Below are 19,292 nucleotides of genomic sequence, written 5' to 3'. Positions count from 1 at the left end.
TAGGACTAGCCAGAACTAGATGTCAGAGTCTGCTCTAATTTGATGTAAGTCATCTATTTCTCATACTCTTTCTCAGAAATATATTCCTCAGAAAGATATTAATTCACCAGTTTTTGGATCACAGAGATATGTTCTCTCCTTTAATAAGTATTTTAAGTGGCACATAAAGTGGATAGTCAACTTGACAGTGAGTACACATGGATCAGTTCTGTTTTGTTGTTTGTTTTGGGGGGGCTAATTCTCATGATCCCCTGAAGCTGCTTCAGGTGCAGGCTTACCACTGAACCCAGGTCTTCCATATACAAAACACCAGCCCTCTGACACTCTCCCTAGCTCTTGATTCAATTTCTTTCAGTTGGTACCACTGTACAAACAATAGTGCAGTAACGTTAATCACTTTTAAATTAACTTGCTAATAAAGATTTAAGATGTATTTCTCTATCAAAGTTCTAAACCACATACGTAATTTTATCAAACAAATATTTGATAGATGTAGTTATTGCATATAAAGAATTTACTTTTTTTCTTCTCTGGTACTATATTTTAAGTACCACTCTATGGGGCTGGAGTGATAGTATAGCAGGTAGGGAAGTTGCATTACATCTGGCCATCCGGGTTCAATCCCCAGATCCCATATGGACCCCTGAGCTCAGCCAGGAGTGATTTCTGAGCACAGAGCCAGCAGGAAGCCTTGAGCAACATTGGGTGACTAAAAATAAACAAACAAAATAATACATTATCATGAATGCTTGAAGTTTCTGCTTACATTCTGAAGATAATTTGCTGGGGGAGGGGGGTGGGAACCAGACAGCTTTGTTTAGAAGAAATCGTGGTGAAAGTCCTTTGCCATTATCACTAGATCCTGAAGTGCCTTTTTCTGAGTAGGTAAGAGTTAAACATTTACATTCACCCCCCTCTTAAAATTCCCTAATTCTTTTCAAATCTCACAAGGGTGTCCAGATTGATGAATTATAATGCTCTGCTTACTCACTATGCCAACAATGACTGCTTCAGGCAAAAAAAGCAGACCAATTGAAAAGAAAGAAGCCCCACCCCGTCTTTTGTTACCCAAATGTGTTTTTAATTATAGTATTAACAAAGATAAAGCAAAACCAGGGGAACACAGAATAATCACTTGGGAGTCTAACAAAATAAACATTCTGTTTACTTGTTCTAAACCTTGTGTTTTCTTTCCAAATATTGGCTTTGTTTCCTCCTTACTAATATTTCTTTAAGAAACTTCAAATTAAGTGTGCCTTTGCTTTAACAACCAAATAATTGTAAAGGGGAAAAATTGCCAAAGATAAAATAAGTCATGTTGGCATTTAAAGATTAAAATGAAGCAACAGCTTGAGCAAAGAGATTCATTTGTTATTTGTTCATCATTATGACTGTTACAAATCTTATGTAGTCAAATGTGATCCATCACAGTTTTTCAGGATGTGAAAATATCTCCCCCAGTGTCATTAACAATGTTAATCTTGGTCAAGTTTCCCTGCATTAAAAATTTAGAAAGCCAAGATGTTGCTATAGTAACTATTCTAAAGCACTGTTTCCCAGCCATTGTGTTTCAAAGGCCTCACTTGTATAGAATCATGGGCAAGATCTTACATACTTACACGTAAGGTAAGCACAGACACAAGCAAACACACACACACACACACACACACACACATTTACAGAGAACTTTTTCACAAATAGTGTAGCCATTTATTCTTGTAAAGCTCTATACATTTACTTGCGGGCCATTGACATGCTTTACCTTACGCTCCAATTGCTGCTACACCCATAAACCCATGTATGTGGACTTTCTGCCTCACTCTTGTTCATTTCCTCCATAGGATCAATGTGTTTGCCAGAGATCTTTCAGTTGTCAGCAACAGAAATATACATACGTGAGCTAGTGGAGACAGAGAAGAGGCGTGTACTAGAAGTGCACAGGCCTTCCACAGCCCTGGAGGACAGGAAAGGGAGACCAAGGCAGAACCATATCTGAGGGGCTGTCCCAGCCTAGGGCAGGCACTCACCTCACCCTCCTCACACCCTGTGGTTCCTTTGTTCCTTCTCTCTGAGAACTGACTGCTGGTGCCTCTGGGCAAAGCCAGACTTTTCCAGGTCCCTCTCTCTGCCCCTAGGTTATATGCTAACCCAGATGTCTGAACAATTGCTGAGGGGTAGAGTAGAAGGTGGCAATTTTCCATCAGTTGAGCAAAGAATGTTTTCTAGGATTCAGAAAAGAGATGGCCGAAGGTGTGGGATTGATTAATATATAAATACTTGCTGGCTCCTTTCATAAAATTAGAGCATCCTTTCTGAAGAATTTTATTGAAAACAGAGAGAGAGAGAGACAGAGAGAGAGACAGAGAGAGAGAACACGAGACCAGGACCTCATTACATGTACCACATGTCTTCTACCCCTGAGCTACATCCCTGGTTTTATGAGCCCGTTGAGAAATACTTTGACAGTAAATATTTCTGGGTCCAGAGATATAGTACAGTAGGTAAGATGCTTGCCTTGCACACAGGCAGCCCAGGTTCCATCCTGAGCACCTGGGGACATAAAGTCCCCTGAGCACCATCAAGAGTGATTCCTGAAACAGAGCCTGGAGTAACCCCTAGCATCACCAGGTGTGACCTAAAAAGTAAAGAGAAAGTAAATATTTTTTTTTAATTCTTTTATTAATTCACCATGTGGAAAGTTACAAAGCTTTCAGGTTAAAGTCTCAGTTATACAATGCTCAAACACCCATTCCTTCACCAGTGCACATATTCCACCACCAAGAATCACGATATACCTCCCCCATTCCCCCCACCTCCCCAGCCCCCCACCCCGCATGTGTAACTGGTAAATTTCACTTTACAGAAAGTAAATATTTTTAATACTTATAACACTTGATGTGTTACAATAACACAGCAGGTAGGACTTTTGCCTTGCATGCAGCTGACCCGGATTTGATTCCTCCATCCCACTCGGAGAGGCCGGCAAGCCATCGAGAGTATCCCGCCCGCACGGCAGAGCCTGGCAAGCTACCCGTGGTGTATTTGATATGCCAAAAACAGTAAAAACAATTCTCACAATGGAGACGTTACTGGTGCCTGCTTGAACAAATTGATGAACAACGGGATGACAGTGACAGTGACAATATTTATAACAACTGAAACAAGAAAGTAAAGCACCCTTAAGTGCTCTTCACTGGCCTCCTTTCTATTTTTCTACTTCTCTCTCTTTTTCCTACCCAATAGGTTAAAACTAGTCATTCTTTTTTGAAATCTGTTAGGGACATAGGGACATAAACATTTTACTTATCTCAAGCTCTGCTTATGAGTTTTTTATGAATATGTAACCTAGGAAATGGATGTGGTTATTTCCTGGCATGCAGGTGGGTTATTTGTTGGGGAGGACAGTGAGGTCAAAATAATAAACTCAGCAGCACCCTGCCGGGGTTAGAGAGTTGGGAAGGTCAGAGCCTGAGAGGCTCCAGCTGCACTCCCTGCCTGGGAGCGAAGTACCCGGTGGGACGTGAAGCCAGAGATGGAAGGTTAGGGAGTACCTGGAGCTGTGACAGAGACTGCCAGGGCAAGAGGGGAGGGTTCCCCCCACCATCTCCCTTTCCCCCCCTTTTTTTTTCCTTTTAACAGATGAGTTTCTAGAAGCCTGGAAAGGTGGGAGGGTGAGAATACCCATTTTTTTATTGTGTGTCTCTGATTAGCAAGCTATGAAGAATCTTCTGAATAAGATCAAATTCTGGTCTTGAAAAAAGTTGCTTAAATTCCTCATGGGAGCATACAGCAGGCCGGAAAGAGCAGGCAAGGCAGAGCCAGGAGGAGCACACAGGCACTGACTGCTAATCAGAGGCCACGTCTGACCTCACCTCAGCTTTGCAGAATGTTACATATGCGCTTAGTAAGTAGGGCTAGCGGGGCTCAGCCTAATAGGCCTGAGCTACCCACTCACAGGTGGCCTCATTAATTTTTTGTGTGCTGGTTGGGGAGTTAACCTTGAACAAAACCAAGCAGTAAAAGTGGATTAGTTCAGCCTTCCCTCAGCCTTCCCACCTTCTTCCTCTTAAGCTAGTGCTTCCTTTGCTTCTCACAACCCGAACCCATCCTTCTCCAAACCTTCCAGAGAAGGATTATAGTCATTAGCAACTTTGTAAATTGGTGTTACCCCCTCAGTGAATATTCGCACTTTAATCTTATTTCTAACCAAAGGTCTTCAGGCAATGAAAAGAATTTTAAGAGTATAAGTAAGACACGTCATAAGACACTCCCTTCCCATTTTCCATAAAATCATAGAGGGAATTATATATATATATATATACATGTTTGTGTGTGTGTATGTATATGCCTCTCGGAGAGCCCAGCAAGCTACCGAGAGTATCCCACCCGCACAGCAGAGCCTGGCAAGCTCCCTGTGGCATATTTGATATGCCAAACAGTAACAATACCATGTCTATTCCTCTGACCCTGAAAGAGCCTCCAATCGTTGGGAAAGACGAGTAAGGAGAGGCTGTTAAAATCTCAGGACTGGGACGAATGAAGACGTTACTGGCACACACTCGAGTAAATAGATAAACAACGGGATGACAGTGATACAGTAATAAGTAAGACTAGTCCTTCCTGGACTGCACTCATTTATGGAGTATAGAATAACACAACATGAGGCTGACACCCAAGGACAGTAGATAACAAGGGCCAGGAGGATTGTCCCATAGCTGGAAGCCTGCTTCATGAGCGGAGGGGAGAAGGCAGATGGAATAGAGAAGGGATCACTAAGAAAATGATGGCTGGAGGAATCAGTCGGGATGAGAGATGTGTGCTGAAAGTAGATAATGGACCAAACATGATGACCTCTCAGTGTCTGTGTTGTAAGCCATATTGCCCAAAAGTAGAGAGAGAGCATGGGGAATATTGTCTGCCATGGAGGCAGGGGAGGGTAAGAAAGGGGGGGTATACCCAGGATATTGGTGGTGGGGAATGTGCACTGGGTGGAGGGATGGGTGTTTGATCATTGTGTGATTGTAACCCAAACATGAAAGCTTTCAACTATCTCATGGTGATTCAATTAAATTTAAATAAATAAATAAATAAATAAATAAATAAAATTAAAAAATTTTTTTAAAAAACAACTAGCCCTTCCTGTCTCAAATATTAGTCAAGCCAACTTAGTTCTACACAAGGTTGAGATATGACGCAGGCACGCTGGTCACCTATCTGTTGCTGCAACACTGACTTCTTCTATACTGTTTGGGCAGTATCTAAGCCCCCTTTCATCCTGTCCCAGTGGCCCTCTGTTCACACCTTCCCCCTGGGGTCTCCTGAAATTCTCTGGGACCCAGAAATGGAAGCTTATCCTTCATGCTGGTAAGGCCTCCTGGGGCCCTATTTTCCAGTGCTGTGGCCCACATCTGAACTGACTGTGGCCATTGCTGTTCTGCAAATGAAAGATGGTGAATATTGTTCCTGCTTCTACTTGTAGTAGACTTTGTACCTTAAAAATTAAGGCATCTAGCTACCTCTTCAAATCAACAACCAATACACCAAACTTAAATCTGTCCCCACAGCTACCTTTAAACAACAGATTAAAAAAAAAAAGTAATGTGGAATCAGAAACTCTGGGTGAATATTATAGAGCGAGAAAAGCTGCAGGGGCTGGGAAGATTGTCACCCACCTAGAGTTCTTCCTGTTCACGGTGTTTTCGGGTGCCAGGACCTCACAGAGGCAAGGCTTGTGCTCCTCCCACTTGAGACACATCCTCAGCTCAAAGACCTCTAATTTTTGTTTTCATTTTTTCATTTTTAATTTAGGAGAAAACATAAATTTACAAGAGTGTAAAATGTTAGGCTGAAGAAATAGTACAACAATTAAGGCACTTGCACACTGCTGACGTAGATCCAAGCCCTGGAACCCCATATGGGCCCTCAAGTCCCATCAAGAGTGACCAGGAGTAAGCACTAAACACCGACTGGTGTGGCCCCAAACCCAAACCAGCACCCACACACCCGTCCAAAAGAAAACAAAAGTGTAAATGTTGACCAGGGATGTGGCTCAGTGGTAGCGTGCTTGCCTAACTGTGTAGGTTTGATTCCCAGCACCACAGAGAGAGAGAGAGAGAGAGAGAGAGAGAGAGAGAGAGAGGAAAATAGGATAAATTTTTACATGTGTTAGAGGAACACCTGTGATTTTTTAAACATTAGTATGTCTGACAATCACCTGGGGAACTGTTTAATATATAGGTCTCTAGGCTTTTCCTTCAGAGATTCTGGTTCCCCAGATCTGGGGTGCAGTCTATATTTTAACTAGTATCCCATGTAAATTTGCAGGAGATGTTGCCTGAATTATACTCCAGAAATGCTAAACTCATCTGGTGCTTGAATTTGAAACTAATGACTCTGCATAGGACGTGATCATCTCTAGAAGCTTGTTTTGTTGAGATTTTCCAGACATTCAGTCACAGTGTGATAGCTTGAATGATGTGATCATAAATATTCTTGGGGCTGCAATATCACAGTGGGTGGGGTGCTTGCCTCATATGCAAACAGCATGCATTTGATCCCCAGTACACCTTGTGGTTCCCCAAGCCTGCTAGGAGTGATTCCTGAGCACCAAGCCAGGAGTAACCCTGAGCACTGCTTAGTGTATCGCGAAAAAAACAAAACAAAAAGTTTCTTGATGCATTTTCATTGATTGGTGATCCATTCTTCCTGGTCATATATAAACATGCTTTTTTAAATTTTGAAATTACAGAGTCCGTCATCCCAAGTAGTGGAACATTTCATGTAAAGCTCCCTAAGAAGCACAATGTTGAACTCGGAATAACCATAAGTTGTAAGTAGAAGTGATTATTTTTTTAATTTAGGCTTTTAAAAATCAATTTGTTTCATAGCTATGTACATATTTTAAGCCTTTTAATTTCATAAAACTTCCATCAGATAAAAATTCTACAACTATATCTTTTATTTTAAAAAAAAAAGAAGAAACAATCTCAAGCTAAAAATAACTATAAAATTATATTGTCTAATGGTATACAGGTATGGAAAACGTTTTCAGTGTCATTGCCAAGTTTCCATGTAGTGATATGAAAATGTAAAGCCGGGTCACACCCATAGCACTTATGCTGTGTGAATGGGGGCAATTCACTTAAACTCTCTCATCTTACTAGAAATGAAAATAGAATATCTACCAAATCCTCCATTTTTTGTTGGCTATTTGAAGTGCTAACAAAAACAATATTTATCTATCTAGTGTAGTCACTGAAAGCAGTAAGTACTGAATCACTATGTCACACCACACTCTTCATGAGTAATTTCAAGGGCACAGAAACCATGTAGGTTCTGGGCCAAAAAAAGACAGCGCATGAGTGGAGTGCGTGCTTTGTGAGGCCTGGGTCCAACACTGCAGAGTCCCCCAATACCACTGGGTATGGCCAATAAATAAATAAAGTCAAACAAAAATAAAAGCTTATAAGTTCTCTCTCCATTTTAGTAGTGTACTTTAGTGAACTGTTTCCACCATAATACATTTAACAAAAACTGCATTTATTTAAGCATAGCTGTCTTTTCTCCGTTCTATATAATACATTTTGCAAGACTAAAGTGTCTTTTAATTTGGTCAATTCCTGAATGCCTTCTCTGCACAAGGTATGCTGCAAACCCAAGCCAAAAAAGAACAGCAGAACGCATAGGCGTGTTTCATTTTCTCCTTCCTCAGACTCTGAATTTATAATTATTGTAGAAAAGAGGAAGGAAAGGAGGGAGGGAGAGAAGGAAGGAAGGAAGGAAGGAAGGAAGGAAGGAAGGAAGGAAGGAAGGAAGGAAGGAAGGAAGGAAGGAAGGAAGGAAGGAAGGAAAGAAGGAAGGAAGGAAGGAAGGAAGGAAGGAAGGAAGGAAGGAAGGAAGGAAGGAAGGAAGGAAGGAAGGAAGGAAGGAAGGAAGGAAAGAAGGAAGGAAGGAAGGAAGGAAGGAAGGAAGGAAGGAAGGAAGGAAGGAAGGAAGGAAGGAAGGAAAGGAGGGAGGGAGGGAGGGAGGGAGGGAGGAAGGAAGGAAGGAAGGAAGGGAGGGAGGGAGAAAGGAAGGGAGGGAGAAAGGAAGGGAAGGAAGAAAGAAGGGAGGGAGAGAGAGAGGGTGGGAGGGAGGAAGGGAAGGAAGGAAAGGAGGGATGGAGGGAAGGAAGGGAGGGAGGGAGGAAGGGAATGAAGGAAAGGAGGGATGGAGGGAAGGAAGGGAGGGAGGGAGGGAGGAAGGGAGGGAGGGAAAATTTTAGCTCCAATGGATTTTTATAGATGGAAATTAAGGTTCTTAGGGTTTTTGTATTCATAAACTAAGCTCATCCATTAAAAACCCAAGAAAAGAAAGTCAGTGATAAATGTACAAAGACCAAAGGAAACATAGAGGTGATGCCTATGACAGAGGGTGGTCCTTCAAGCAAGAGTGATGTGAATGCATAAAAGTGCCTCAGTTCACTCTGCCAGAAAGCATTTATGTGCACTGTTAAGGCAAACATAAAAAGTCTCAATTGCAAAGGATGAAATGGGGCTGTCCAACTCCACTTTGAAGGTACAACACTGAACATGAAATTTTATTTATAACCAATAAATCACACATACCTAGTGCAACACTGAAAACGATGGTGCTCCAATGCAGAGTAAGTGTTAAGAACAAGACATATGGCTGATAAGGAGCCTGTAACCCTTCCCACAAGCCTCCAGACCGCTGTCTGGGAGAAAGTGCGTGAGGTGCCTGTGTGTGGCCAGTGGAATGCGGAAATGGGACTAGAGAGAATGCAACCCTTTCTGGGTGCTACTAGGGAAGCTCCTGGAATGCCATGGCTTCATTTGCGTAGCCTCTTGGTTTTTCTCAGTATGATACAAGGATGGTCCGTAGCTGTAGTTCCCAAGATTAGGGAAGAACTTCTCTGAACTTACTGTTCTAAAGCTATTTGGGACTCAGGATGATTTCTGCAACCCTCACATCAGTTTAAGCCTGTTCCTTTGCATTTGGCCCACCCAGGTGTGGTCCCTAGCACCATATATGTCCCCTGGGCCCTACCAGGAGTAATCCATAAGCACTGAGCTAGGAGTAAGCCCTGAGCACCACCAGGTTTGGCTCATATTCCCTCCCCTTCCAAAAAAAAAAATGGGGCAAGAAAATAGTACAGGACTAAAGTACTTTCTATGCGAGTGGCCAACTGTGGAGTGATTCCCAGCATCACATATGGTCCCCCGGTGCACTGCTGGGAGTGATCACTGAGCACCACCAGGTGTGGCCCCAAAACAAACAAAAAGCCGTTCTCATCCATTTTATTTATTCTGTTCCATGATTTATTTCATCTGTTTTGGCTGTGAAATGATATCTTATTCCTTCAGCCTTCTTTCAGTTAGTGCATTTGAGGTGACCACCATGCCTCGGCCCCACACTTCTTTTTCAGATTCAGTTAGGAAATGGTCTTATTTTGGCTTGTTTATGTGACACATTAATTTTTATTCTTAAATATTAGGAATAAATATAAATATATGTGAGGGGTAGGGATGTGGCTTAGAGTAGAGCACTTGCCTTTCACATGTGAGACCATGAGTTTGATTCCCAAAGAAAATTAATATTACAAAGCATACGTCTACCACTGAACCCATTCCTGTGCTGATAACCAATCTTCCTTCCTCCCTTTCTTTCTTTCTTTCTTTCTTTCTTTCTTTCTTTCTTTCTTTCTTTCTTTCTTTCTTTCTTTCTTTCTTTCTTTCTTTCTTTCTTTCTCTCTCTCTCTCTTTCTTTCTTTCTTTCTTTCTTTCTTCCTTCCTTCCTTCCTTCCTTTCCCCTCCCTTATTTTCTTTCTTTCTCCCCTTATTTTCTTTCTTTCTCCTCCCTTCTTTGCTTTCTTTCATTCCTCTCTTTTTCCTTTTTTATCTCTCTTCTGTCTTTGCTTTGAAACCACACCAGGTAGTTCTCAGGGAGTCATCTGTACAAAGGTATGCAATCCAGGAGTCCCACATGCAAAGTTTGTGCTCTAGATCTTTGAGCCATCTACCCAACTCCTGTTTTCTTGTTTATTAGTTTGATAAAGTCCTCGATGCATTGATTCTAGGCCCATCAGTCTGGTGGTTCAATGCAATGAGGGCTCAAAACTGTTCAGACCCTATGGTGCTAGACATTACTTGGGACACCCTTATGGTTCTCAAGACTTCCAGGGCTGCACCCAGTGATGCTGCCAGGGATCATACCTGGGTTTACCACACTCAAGACCTTAGCTTAGGGAACCAGAGCACAGGTAGAGTGTTTGCCTTTTACACAGCTGACCTGGATTCAATCCATGACATCCCATATGGTCCACTGAGTACCAGCAAGAGTAATTCCTGAGTGCAGAGCCAGGAGTAACATCTGAGCATCTCTGGTGTGACCTAAAAAGACAAAAAAAAAAAAAGAAGAAGAAGAAACTACCTTAGCTCATGTACTTAATCTCTCTGATTTTATATTCCTTTTTTTTTCATTGTTTACATGTTAAGGTTGTTTGGGATAGCCATGTATAAAAAACTACAAAATGTTTTGGTTACGTGAATAGTCACTTGAAAGTATACGTTATGACAGTTTTGTGTGTATACTAAATATTACTTCTAAAATCTTTTTTTTATTTCCTGATCATATAAAATAATCTAGATCCAGTCCTCTCCAACCACCACCAAGGGTAGCCTGAAGTTTAGCTAGTCATAAGCTATAGCGGCTCATAGAAGCCTAAAACCTTATGCTACTCCTGATGTCAAGCTTGCCTGTCAGTCTTCCTAAAGCCACAGCTCCATTTACACAAGTAGTCATCATCATACTGGGTTTGTCTCCTAGTGGGACAAAAAAATGTATGTGTTGCCAATTTGAAAGAGAGAATTTTCTAAAACAACAATAACTCAGAATTTTTCTTATAAATTCCAAAGGCCTAACACTGTTTCTGACCCATGTTCAGGGCTCACTCCTGGCTCTGAGCTCAGGGGCTGCTCCTGATGTAGCTCAGGGTGGAAATTGGGTCATGGCCAAAACAGCCACATACAAGGCAAGTTTTTTACCTCCTGTACTGTCTCTCCAACTCTCTCACAGGTGCTAATTTTGCACCTGTCTTTGTTGAGTGAATGAGTGCAGAGTGATTCTGTAAACAATGCTCTCCACTTACCTGGGTTTCCTCCTCTAAGGGAGATGACAAAGATAAATGTTTGCACAGGCTGTCTGTGAACTGAGGAAGCATTCACTTGGGAAATAATTCAAGATTTAGAGCTCAGATTTCCCTCCTCCCTCAGTCCCTTCATCTCCCTGAACCCAATTTCCTCACCTGTAACATAGTCTTTGTAGCACTGTACAGAAGACAAGTGAGTTGCAGGGTATGACATGCCTGGAACTAACTGTGAACTCTGACAAATGGTAGTTGTTGGAGGATCCTTATTTATTTTACACACAGAGCCTTGTGAGCCCGCTTAAGTAGTGTTCTACCCCCACAAAGTGTAGTAACAACTGAAATTGAGTATGAAAAAGAATGAAACGAGGTGCTGCGAGGGCCGATGGATGTTTGCCGCTCTCCTACAAAATCCCATTTCTGTCTTTACTGCGTGAGGACTCTGGGTCGCAGGCCCCAGGCACCCGCTCTGGAAGTGCACCATCCCCGGCTCCACACTTGGCTTCAGGCTCACTCTTCATACCTAATTGACTGAGAAATGAGTTCCTCAGATTTTGGATGTGGTGGAGCAGTTTTAGACTAATTTTCTTACGGTCCTGATGAGATACTCATAGTACATTAGCATCAGGCATCACTTTTATTGATGTTAGTGCTATAATAGACAGTCATTTATTATAGCAAATAAAATGGAATGGACTACACAGGAAGCAGTAGGAATGCCTCAATCAGGACGGGATACCTCAGCCAATCAGGACCTAGAGCGCCGCCCATGAAGTCCGCCTACCTTTTCATACAGAGCCCCCTGCTGGTCATTGTCCCAGAGTGTTCTCAGAGCATTCGTGACCAGGGTGTTCTCAGTTGTGCCTTTGTTACGGGCACTACTTGTGCCAGGCATAGTGCATTAACCAATTTATATGTGTAGTCTCATTTAATGTTCAAAGCTACTCAGTGATGTCGATACCCATTTTATAGCGGAGAAGTGCCAATAACCGGCCTAAAGATCCAGAGCTTGTAAAAGAATGCCAATCCCTTCTATCTTTCTTCACACTCGCTGGGCTGCACACACTCACTGGCGGCCTGACAGCCCCACTCAACCCTGTCACCAGCTGATTGATGAAACTCCCAAATCCTGTATCAGAAAAGCAAAGGGCAGCATTTTGTGAGTGAAGCCAATTCGTTGGATTTCCTTCTTTCTCTCTCTCTTTCTTTTTTTTAGAGATTGAATTGTTTGCAGAAACAAAGGCTTGCTTTATCATTTTATAAAAATCATAAAGCACCCTTTATGACCTGCACAAGAAATCTGTCATTTTCCCCTCTAAGTCTTAAGCATATTCAGAAGAGAACCACTCATGTATTTTGCCAACTTTGCAATAAAAACTCTACACACTGCCCCAGATGAAATCAAGTAACTTGTTTTCCTTGTCAGGTTTTATATATATGGCTGCAATTAAAGTAAAATTGTGTGTATGTATGTGAGACTGAGAGAGAGAGGAGAGAAATCTCCAATATTGCTTTGGACACTTTACCAGGCTCATTAACTGAAATACTTTGACAGCAGAATATGTTCCATGAATAGCTAGATGGTATAGAATGTACTTGAAATACTTTATTGATTCGCATTTAATTGCCATCAAACTTAGAAGTCTCCACCCACTTTCAAATATAGAAAATGTTTTCTAACTATAGGATAGGGACTATCTTCTTCTACCCCTTTTTTCAGAAACTTTTTGGGAGGAACGGAATCCCTGGTCACATAAAAACCAGTTTCTGATATCAAAGAATAAACAAGGATTTTTTTTAAGTGGGGACATTGAAAAGGTGTTAACTTAAACACATACTTTTATTTTTATTTGTTTATTTATTTTTGCTTTTTGGGTCATACCTGGTGATGTACAGGGGTTACTCCTAGCTCTGCACTCAGGAATTACTCCTGGCGGTGCTCAGAGGACCATATGGGATGCTGGGAATTGAACCCGGGTTAGCCGCATGCAAGGCAAATAGCTTACCCACTGTACTATCCCTCCAGCCCTTGAGCACATACATTTTTGTGCCCCAAGTATTCCTACTCCCACCCTTAACTACTTGAAGATGATATAAAGGGCTCATGGATAGAATGCCTGCCTTGCATGTGGTAAGCTGTGAGTTCAATCCCCAGCACTGCCCCAAAATAGAAAAAATTAAAACAAGATAAGTAAAATAAAATTAGAGAGTGCAAGACTTTTCAAAAGGCAAACATCCATAAATAGAAGAGGAAATGAAAATAACACCAACCAAATTTGGAAAGGGCAAAGAAGAGGAAGAAAGATAAATTTAAAGAAACAGAGAAAAAAGTGGCCCCAGAGCTTGATTAACATGCAGAACTGAGAATTGGTGGGATGGGAAACTTCTGGAAGTGAGAGCAAGGGTAGAAAGAGAACAGGAGGGTTGAATAAAAGTTGACAAAGCATAAATTTCCTTAGTTGCCTCCCTCTATTCCCATAGCCAAAGCACACCCCCCTGACAGAATCCTAATTTTCTTCTCAAAAAAACTTGAAGTGGAGATTCTCTACTCTGGGAATACTCAGCTGGGAGGAGTACTGCTCTAAAAACCAGAATAAGTGGGGACCGGAGATGTGGGTAGAGCCACATGATGTGGGTAGACAGGTAGAGCCCCTGTCCTGTATCCTGCCCCACACCTGGCAGAGCCCCAACAGTTAAAGAAACATATCAGGTGGAAATTCCCAGACCGGGTTTTGGGAAGGCTAGTCTACTTCTCTGTCTTCTTTCCCCAGTAAACTTGAGGAAGGCAGCTAGCCAGACTTCCTCCAGCTGGAGGAAAAATTGGAGGAAAAATCGGATAAGGACTGGGCAGCGTGGATCACAGTGCCCAAGTCCGTCTCTGCTGCTCCAAATTCTCAACAACTTTTGTGGCCCACACTTAACTGTTAACAGACAGCTAAGGAAAAAAGTGGACTCTTAAGGAATCTCTCCCCAAAAGGAAAGAAGGAACACTGAGAAACAATGAATACAGGAAAAATTTTACAAAAAATAGCCATCATTAGCATCTTTAGCAGCACAAAACATGGTGTCTCTGGGAGAGGAAATGAAAGCAACATCATCAATAACCAAATCACAGAGAGAAGAACAAAGAACCAAAAGAACCGAAGAACACTTGAAAGTCAAATATATGACAGAAACAAGTTTGACAAACATACTGGAAAATAACTTTGAGGAAAATGTCCAGTAATTAGAACAAACCAACAAAGAAATGAGGCATGCAAGATAGGGAATTAAATGAAATAAGTCCAATTGAATAGGCATTACAGAAACCCAAAGAAAAGCATCAAATAAATAATGTCAGAGAATTCCCTAGAATCAATAGATACAACCCAAGGCATCCTTGAGCGATGGATGAAAATTGACCCCAAATTTGAATATGACGGCAAAAGGAGGGAGTGTCCTACAATTTGTCAGAAAAACAGGAACCACGGCCTGAGAATGTCAGGTTTCTCCAGGGCAGTTCCTAGAGCAATGGATGTGTGCCTGAAAACATATGAAGAGGCATAATTTTCAGCCTGCAGTTTTCTACCTATCAATCAAAAGTGAAAACATTGTTTTTTAAGAAGACTTTCCAGGTTTTCGAGATCTCAACAAACTTTTCTCCCATGCAGCATCTTTCCTCAGAAAGTTGCTGGAGAATGTGTCCAAAACAAAGCTCAGCTGTCTACCTTTAACTACAAGGAATCATTTCCTCTCCCCCTGCCCCTGCCTGCTCTCCACCCCCACGCCCCTGGAGGGGACACACACACACACACACACACACACACACACACACACACACGAAGAAGCTTACTTTATAAATTATACAAAGTAAGAGAAAATAACAAAATAAGATATATAACAAAATAATATAAAATAGCAAAATAATATATTTTAATATATAACGGTAATTATAATAAAATAAACCATGATATAGTATATTGTAAACCATGATATATTATAATATATTGTGATTATTTTATAATATAATGATATATGGACTGGAGCAATAGCACAGCAGGTAAGGCATTTGCCTTGCACACGGCTCACCCGGGTTCGATTCCTCCATCGAGAGAGAGCCTGGCAAGCTGCCAAGAGTATCCCGCCCACACTGCAAAGCCTGGCAAGCTAACCATGGTGTATTCGATATGCCAAAAACAGTAACAACAAGTCTCACAATGGAGATGTTACTAGTGCCCACTTGAGCAAATTGATGTAGAACAGAATGACAGTGCTACAGTGCTATAATGACATTTTATTATATTGTTATATAACATATTTATTATGTAAATAATATGATTATATAATATTGTGACTAGTCTGTTTTCTCTGTTTTAACTTATTTTACTTAGTGTTTGTAGGACTGGGTTGTTTTGTTTTGAACTTTTTTAATTTCCTCCCCATGAAATTTCAAAATTATTCATGATTGTGTTTAGGGCATACAATGTTTCAACACCCTTCCCTTCACCAGTATACGTTTTCCTCCACCAATGTCTCCCATCCCCCTTTGCCTCTCACTTCCTTTTGTCTGTTTCTACAAGAGGTACGATAGATAGATTAGATAGATAGATAGATAGATAGGCAGGCAGACAGACAGACAGACAGTACTGCTGCTGCTGACAGGGTCTCATACATATTTTGCCGTATTTCATCACCACCTCCTCCTCCCAGTTGAGTGCATCCCTCCACCATAGGCATTGCTCACCCAGTCCTAGCCCCCAGCCCCCTCAAGTGACATGTTTCTTGCTGAATACCAGTTCTCATGTTCTTTATTTCCATTGTTTTTGGATATTTGTTGTTCCACCATTGTGTTTCTTTATACTCAAAAAAAATATAAAGTAGCAGAATGGGAGACTAACACCCAGAAGTAGTGGAGATAAGAACCAGGAGGTCTGCCCCACAGCTTGGAAATTGGCCTCACATGCTGGGGGAAAAGGCAGCAGAGATAGAGAAGGGAACACCTAGTTGAGAATTTGGGGAGGACCCACTCAGGTTGAAAGCTGCATACCAAAAGTAGACTATAGACCAAACATGATGGCCACTCAATACCTCTGTTGCAAACTACAACACCCAACAGGAGAGAGAACAAAAGGGAATGCCCTGCTGCAGAGGCAGGTCGGGGTGGTGGGGGTTGGGGTGGGGGTGGTGGGAAGGATACTGGAAACATTGCTGGGGGCGAATGGGCACTGGTGGAGGGATGTAAACCAAATGCAAACGTGAAAGTTCATAAGTTTATAAAAAAAAAAACACTGGATAATTTTTAAGCAATTTTATTTATTTTTTTATCATCATACTTGAGGTCGCCTATTCACAGTAGTGCCAACATTTATGGTTTTAATGCACACAATGACCACACCTTACCACCACCAGGTGACCAAGATTTTCCATCAGTGTTCCCATGTCACCTCCAGTCCACTTCATCATTCTCCCTTACTTGGGGAATGGCCTCGGGAAACTGAACCCACAGAAAGCAAAACTTAGGAATTTGAAACCACAGATAAGAGAGGGTCTACTGTAAAGACAGAATTGGATTTAGGATGCAAAGACTTCAAGGACACACACACACACACAAAAGGTTCTTAAATGATAGGATCAGAGGGCTAGGGCTAATACACATCCTCAGAATCATGTCAGCCAGCCAGTGAGGTGCTTATCTTACATTTGGCCAACCCATGTTCAGTTCCCAACACCAACACCACATATGGCCACCTGAGCACCACCAGTAAGGGGAGGAAGAAAGTAAGGAGAGAAAGGTGGCGGGAGTGAGGGGGAAGAGAGAGAGAGAGAAGGCAGGGGTGGGGGAAAAGAGAGAGTGAGAGAGAGAGAGAATTGAGACATGAAAAGAGTATACTCATTTGAGCAAAACTCTCAATGGGCCAGTGCCACACCAAGAAATAGTTGGGAACACTGCGACTAAGGCATGCATAATGGAGAAGCAAATCTCCATTTGGAATTGCTTCTGAATTGTCTGAAAGTCTGTAGGCTATTTGTGAAAGCTGATCCTTAGTACTTTGTTGTTTCTGTGGCTATTTGCCCGCTTGTTTATTTTGGTATCAGAACATTTACGTCCTTAGATTTCAGTTCCCTTAGGCAGGCCACAGTAGCATGCAAACCCATCACTCTAACTGCCTCCTTGTTTCATTAATTAATTAGAAATAAAGTGAAGATTTGAAGTCCCAGGTTCTATGGGAAGTTAGTTACCAAGATTTGTATAGTAATCCTAAAACTCATTTCAGACATTTTATTTTATTTATTTTTTTAAGTTTTTTATTTTATTGAATCACCACGTGGAAAGTTACAAAGTTCTCAGGCTTATGTCTCAGTTATACAATACTCAAACACCCATCCCTTCACCAGTACCCATATTCCACCACCAAAAACCCCAGTATACCTCCCACCCCCCCGTCCCCACCCTCTCCTGAGTAACTGATAAATTTCACTTCATTTTCTCTTTACCTCTCTTTACCATTCCATATTTCAACACAAAACTCACTATTGTTGTTGGAGTTTCCCCCCAAAGAAGACAGCCCTACTGCCAAGGAAGCATTTGATAATTAGTTTTCTGTTGCTGAGAATGAAGAGATATGAAGTCCCGCTGTTCCAAGTACATAACTCTTTTTTTCTCCTCCTTCCCACGCCCCCAAGTTCGTGCCTGCTTAATAGTCCTCATAATATGGCGGATGACATGCCACTTCTCCCCGAAAAGGGAAAAAAAATGGGAAAGAAGAATATTTCCCCTCCTTGGCCGGCGTGAGTTCACAGTCTATGGCTTAGTTCACAGTCTAGAGACATGGCTGCAAGCAGTTCCTGGGACCACAAGTAGTCTAGTTGGCCTCCGGATCCTGGTCAATCAGAGGCAAAGAGGCTGCACAAAAGTGTGACCACCTGGGTCGAATCTCGGCGGAGCGCATGCCGGTATCAGCCCCAACCCGAGACTGCCCAAGTGTCCCACTGTTCCAAGTATATAATTTTGTTTCTTTTTTTTTTTTCTCCTTCCCGCACCACCAAGTTCGTACCTGCTTAATAGACCTCATAATATGGCGGACGCCATGCACTTATCCATGAAAAGGGAAAAAAAACGAGAAAGAAGGATATTTTCTCTCCTCAGCCAGTGTGGGGCTATGGCTTAGTTCACAGTCTAGAGACATGGCTGCTACTTTGATTACCTTCAATATTTCAACAAAAAACTCACTATTATTGTCTGGAGTTTCCCCCCCAAAGTCAGACCTGCTAAAAAGGAACCGTTTCACATTGCTGACAATTAAGAGATATTGGTTTTGGATTTCTGTATAAAGTCCAGGGAAAATTCTGCCAGAAATTACATCACTGCAAGCTTTTACTTCCCTTTTGTGGTGCTCATAAGATGGAAAAGCCAAGGAGAGAAATCCTTCCCCACTGGCACCGCATGGGGCAGTGGTTCAGTCTAGAGGCATTTCTGCGAGCTGCTGGTGTCCAAAGTAGTTCAGTTGGCCTCCAGGATCATGCTTGTGCAGCAGCGGAAAGGCCACACACGTGTGGCCGCTGTGCTTAAATCTCGGTGGAGGGCGGAGCCAGTACAACCCCCCCCCACCCCGGATCTCCCGTGCGTCCCACAGCAGCTGGCTGGTATCTCCATTTTGTGCTCAAAATGCGGCGATCGCCATGCTGTGCCCAGAGAGGAAGGGTTGAGAGAGAGAAACCCTTCCCCCCGGGTGCCGAATAAGGCAGTGGCTCAGTTCACAGTCTAGAGGCATTTCTGCGAGCTGCTGGTGTCCAAAGTAGTTCAGTTGGCCTCTGGGATCATGCTCGTGCAGCAGCGGAAAGGCCCATTTTAAACCTCAAATAAAATTCCTGATATAACTTAACTTATTGAAAGATTTACATAACCTGGACAATCTATCTGAGGAGGTGAGTGAATGATAAACACAAGAAAACTACGCAAAGACATCAAGACAACAGAGAACTACGGAGGAAATATATCATGCAGAAAAGGCAAACAATCAGAGTGTGCTTCTTGACTTGGCTGCAGATGCTGTTGACACAGTCATATAAAAATAAATACCAAATATTGATCTTAAGAAGTGTATGACAAAACTGTATTGGAAGAATAGGTAGCATGGGGGGGACCAGGCTTCTGCACAAATATGGC

General features: G+C 42.1%; 1 protein-coding gene across 13 annotated transcripts in view; it reads left to right on the top strand.

The window, feature by feature from the left end:
* Nucleotides 1-19,292, top strand: part of GRIP1 (glutamate receptor interacting protein 1) — a 752,587-nt gene that overhangs the window by 668,346 nt on the left and 64,949 nt on the right. For all 13 annotated transcript variants that reach the window (XM_055118021.1, XM_055118025.1, XM_055118019.1 and 10 more), the window contains one exon: nucleotides 6,749-6,829. In XM_055118021.1, the coding sequence (XP_054973996.1) occupies nucleotides 6,749-6,829 (81 nt within the window). The remainder of the gene's footprint in view (nucleotides 1-6,748; nucleotides 6,830-19,292) is intronic.

This window comes from Sorex araneus, chromosome 10 (genome assembly GCF_027595985.1).
Source record: "Sorex araneus isolate mSorAra2 chromosome 10, mSorAra2.pri, whole genome shotgun sequence".
Lineage (NCBI taxonomy): Eukaryota > Metazoa > Chordata > Mammalia > Eulipotyphla > Soricidae > Sorex > Sorex araneus.
This window is presented reverse-complemented; position numbering and strand designations above follow the sequence as displayed.